The sequence below is a fragment of the Aplysia californica genome, unplaced genomic scaffold (assembly GCF_000002075.1).
Source record: "Aplysia californica isolate F4 #8 unplaced genomic scaffold, AplCal3.0 scaffold00342, whole genome shotgun sequence".
NCBI classification, from domain to species: Eukaryota; Metazoa; Mollusca; class Gastropoda; order Aplysiida; family Aplysiidae; genus Aplysia; species Aplysia californica.
The window spans coordinates 24,157-27,000 of NW_004797612.1; the positions used below are offsets into that span (position 1 = coordinate 24,157).

The window sequence follows — 2,844 nt, forward strand, 5'->3', positions numbered from 1 at the left end:
CATCTGTAACAATAACACATATGGCACTCTGTTTAGGGCAAATCTGGAGTCTATTCCAGAGCATGAATGTGAGTGTGTGTGTGTGTGTGTGTGTGTGTGTGTGTGTGTGTGTGTGTGAGTGTGTGTGTGTGTGTGTGTGTATGTGAATGTGTTGATCTCAAATTAAAATTTATTGAAGATAGAACATCTTAACTTCGAACTCGCTGAGACCTTCCGATGTCTAAATTTAAAAATCTGTCATTTCTTCACGTTGTAATTTCCCAAAACAGCATACAAGTTGTGACCGGGAGTAAGCTTCGTTCTGACAGTTGAAGGTATACCAGTGGTGTGTAGGTACTCACTTCCACTCGGGTGTTCAGCCCCTGCGAGTACTCACTCGGGTATTTCATAATTACTCCGACTCCCAAGTCCAAAAATACTGGACTTGCACACATCCCCTTAACACAATTCAAGATCAGGAACTATCGAGAGAATAATATCGCTACTGCTGGAGTGACTTCGAGCAAATACGTTTGAATAACATCATGAAAATGGCAAGAACGCAAAAAACATTTCCACAAAAACAAAACCAGTAACAGTTTTTGTCAACCTTACTAATAAACAAAACAGACATATACAGTTTTTTCGTCAGAGTTTTACGGCACTCGCAACTGCATAAGGTCATATGAGCGCCAGAAGATTAGAGGTGTCACAAGAGAGTAACAAACATAAAAAAGAAGAAGGGGAGATGAGGACGATAGATGTTTGATAGTAAAGAAGGAACAAACTACACCAGAGCACCCGCCAACCACCCACCATATTACACAGTACATCGTCTATAAGTGAGTACTGGGAGGGAAAAAAAAAGCAGCTACAACCAAATCCCTCCGAAATATCAAATGCCCTCATAAGAGTTAAGTTGAAGAGACCCTCTGTCTGGTTCTATACACAATTCATGAAGTTGCATGTACAAACAAAAAGGCAGCTGACAGTCACAACTAACATAGAGTTCAACAGAGAGTAAATTCAGAGAATAATAATCATTTTACTAAAGAAAATAACAAAAACAACTAATTCTAATCCCTGAACTTAAAACTAATGCAAAGACGCCCAAAGCTTTCATGGTGACAACATAACAACATAAAACACAAAAACTGGACAAAATGAATAAGTGCCCAAAACAGTTGTGCGGCCGTCTAGACAAGCTCTCCAACAGTTGTGCGGCCGTCTAGACAAGCTCTCCAACAGTTGTGCGGCCGTCTAGACAAGCTCTCCAACAGTTGTGCAGCCGTCTAGACAAGCTCTCCAACAGTTGTGCAACCGTCTAGACAAGCTCTCCAACAGTTGTGCGGCCGTCTAGACAAGCTCTCCAACAGTTGTGCGGCCGTCTAGACAAGCTCTCCAACAGTTGTGCGGCGGCAGTCTAGACAAGCTCTCCAACAGTTCAGTTCTTCTCCTGCTCCTGCAAGAACTTGAAGGTGGAGGAGAAGTCCTTGCCGCCGTAACCATGGTTACAGAGCTGGCGGTATATCTGGAGGGCGGCAGAGCCCAGCGGCGTGGGGGACTGTGTCACGATGGCGGCCGACTGAGCCAGGCCCAGGTCCTGAGGGGTACACACAGAGAACAGGCTCGGTGAAAGCATGGTACAGACAGATGTGTGTGTGTTAAATGTGGGGGGGTTTGGGAGGGTAGGGGGAGGTGGAAAGAGACGCAAGGGGGGGGGGGGAATTTCCTCTTTCAGTTATTGAAAAATGATGAATGGCCATATCAGCCTGAATAGAAATGTCCATCTGCTCCTCTCCACTGCCCCCCCCCCCCCTCCTCCACATTCCACACCCACATGCACTTTTTCCATTAAAAAAAATAAGTCAGAGACCCATCCCCAAAAGAAAAAATAAGTGAAATGAGTGACGTTTTAAGACATGTTTAGAGGGGTTTTTCCAGCTGTTTAAAGCTGAACACTCTTCAAAAGGGGTTTGGGAGTTTTCCTTAAAGTTGAATAATATCTATTCAAAGGGAATTTCTTTTTTCCTTTTCAAAGTCGAATAAGACCTGTTCAGAAGAGCGAGGATTTTTTGTTGGTCTTTTTTTTTGTTTTATATATTAACAAACCTCAGATCGGTTGGAGAAAAAACGTTTTGCCATTACCTTCGTCATGAGAGCAACTCCGAAGCCACCCTGATAGTCGTTGCTGGAGGGGACTCCTGGCAACACGCCAGGCACCGGGTTGTACAGCTCGCTGGACCAGCAGCGGCCTGTGCTGGTGTTGAGGATTCCCGCCAGGAGCTTGGGGTCAAGGCCGAGTCTGAGGGAGGGAACGTAACGGTGGCGAGAATTTAGGGTGCGAAAAACAGTTGTAATTCCTGAGGGAGTATTTTGGGTTTTTTAGTTCAGATTTCAGAACATTGACGCAATAACGGTCATTTAGCGGTGGGAAAGATCAACAATGATTTTTGATGGTTTGTCTGTTTTAGTAAGATTATACGACCCTCGCAACTGCACAAGGTCATATACGCGCCAAGGGGCGGAAGTTAATAGAGAAGTCCAAATGGGTAATCAGGCTTACTCTACTCACCTCTCTAGCTTCAACAGCACAAAGTCTGCTTCGACTATCAAGGCACCCCAGAAAAAGCGGGTCACAAGAGAGTGACAAAAATACAAAAGAAGTAGAGGGAAAATGCCGAAAGTAAGGATGAGGAAAGAAAAAGCAGCAGTTCCCCCTATGTTGTTCCGGCACAGTACGAGCATGACATTAATAAATAAGCCCCTTTACAATTCTACTGTGCATAAGAACATGATGTTAATATTCCCCATTTGGAAATGGCCCAAAGACAACTTCAGTCGGTAAAGAACTGCCCTGGTGGG

General features: G+C 44.5%; 1 protein-coding gene across 1 annotated transcript in view; it reads right to left on the minus strand.

Annotated features, from left to right (window-relative positions):
* Window positions 1–1,134: 1,134 nt before the first annotated feature.
* Window positions 1,135–2,844, minus strand: part of LOC101858793 (3-hydroxyisobutyrate dehydrogenase, mitochondrial) — a gene marked incomplete in the record, with an annotated part of 7,640 nt that continues 5,930 nt past the window's right edge. The window contains 2 exon segments of the mRNA XM_013085074.2: window positions 1,135–1,582; window positions 2,128–2,284. Coding sequence (XP_012940528.2) covers window positions 1,424–1,582; window positions 2,128–2,284 — 316 coding nt within the window.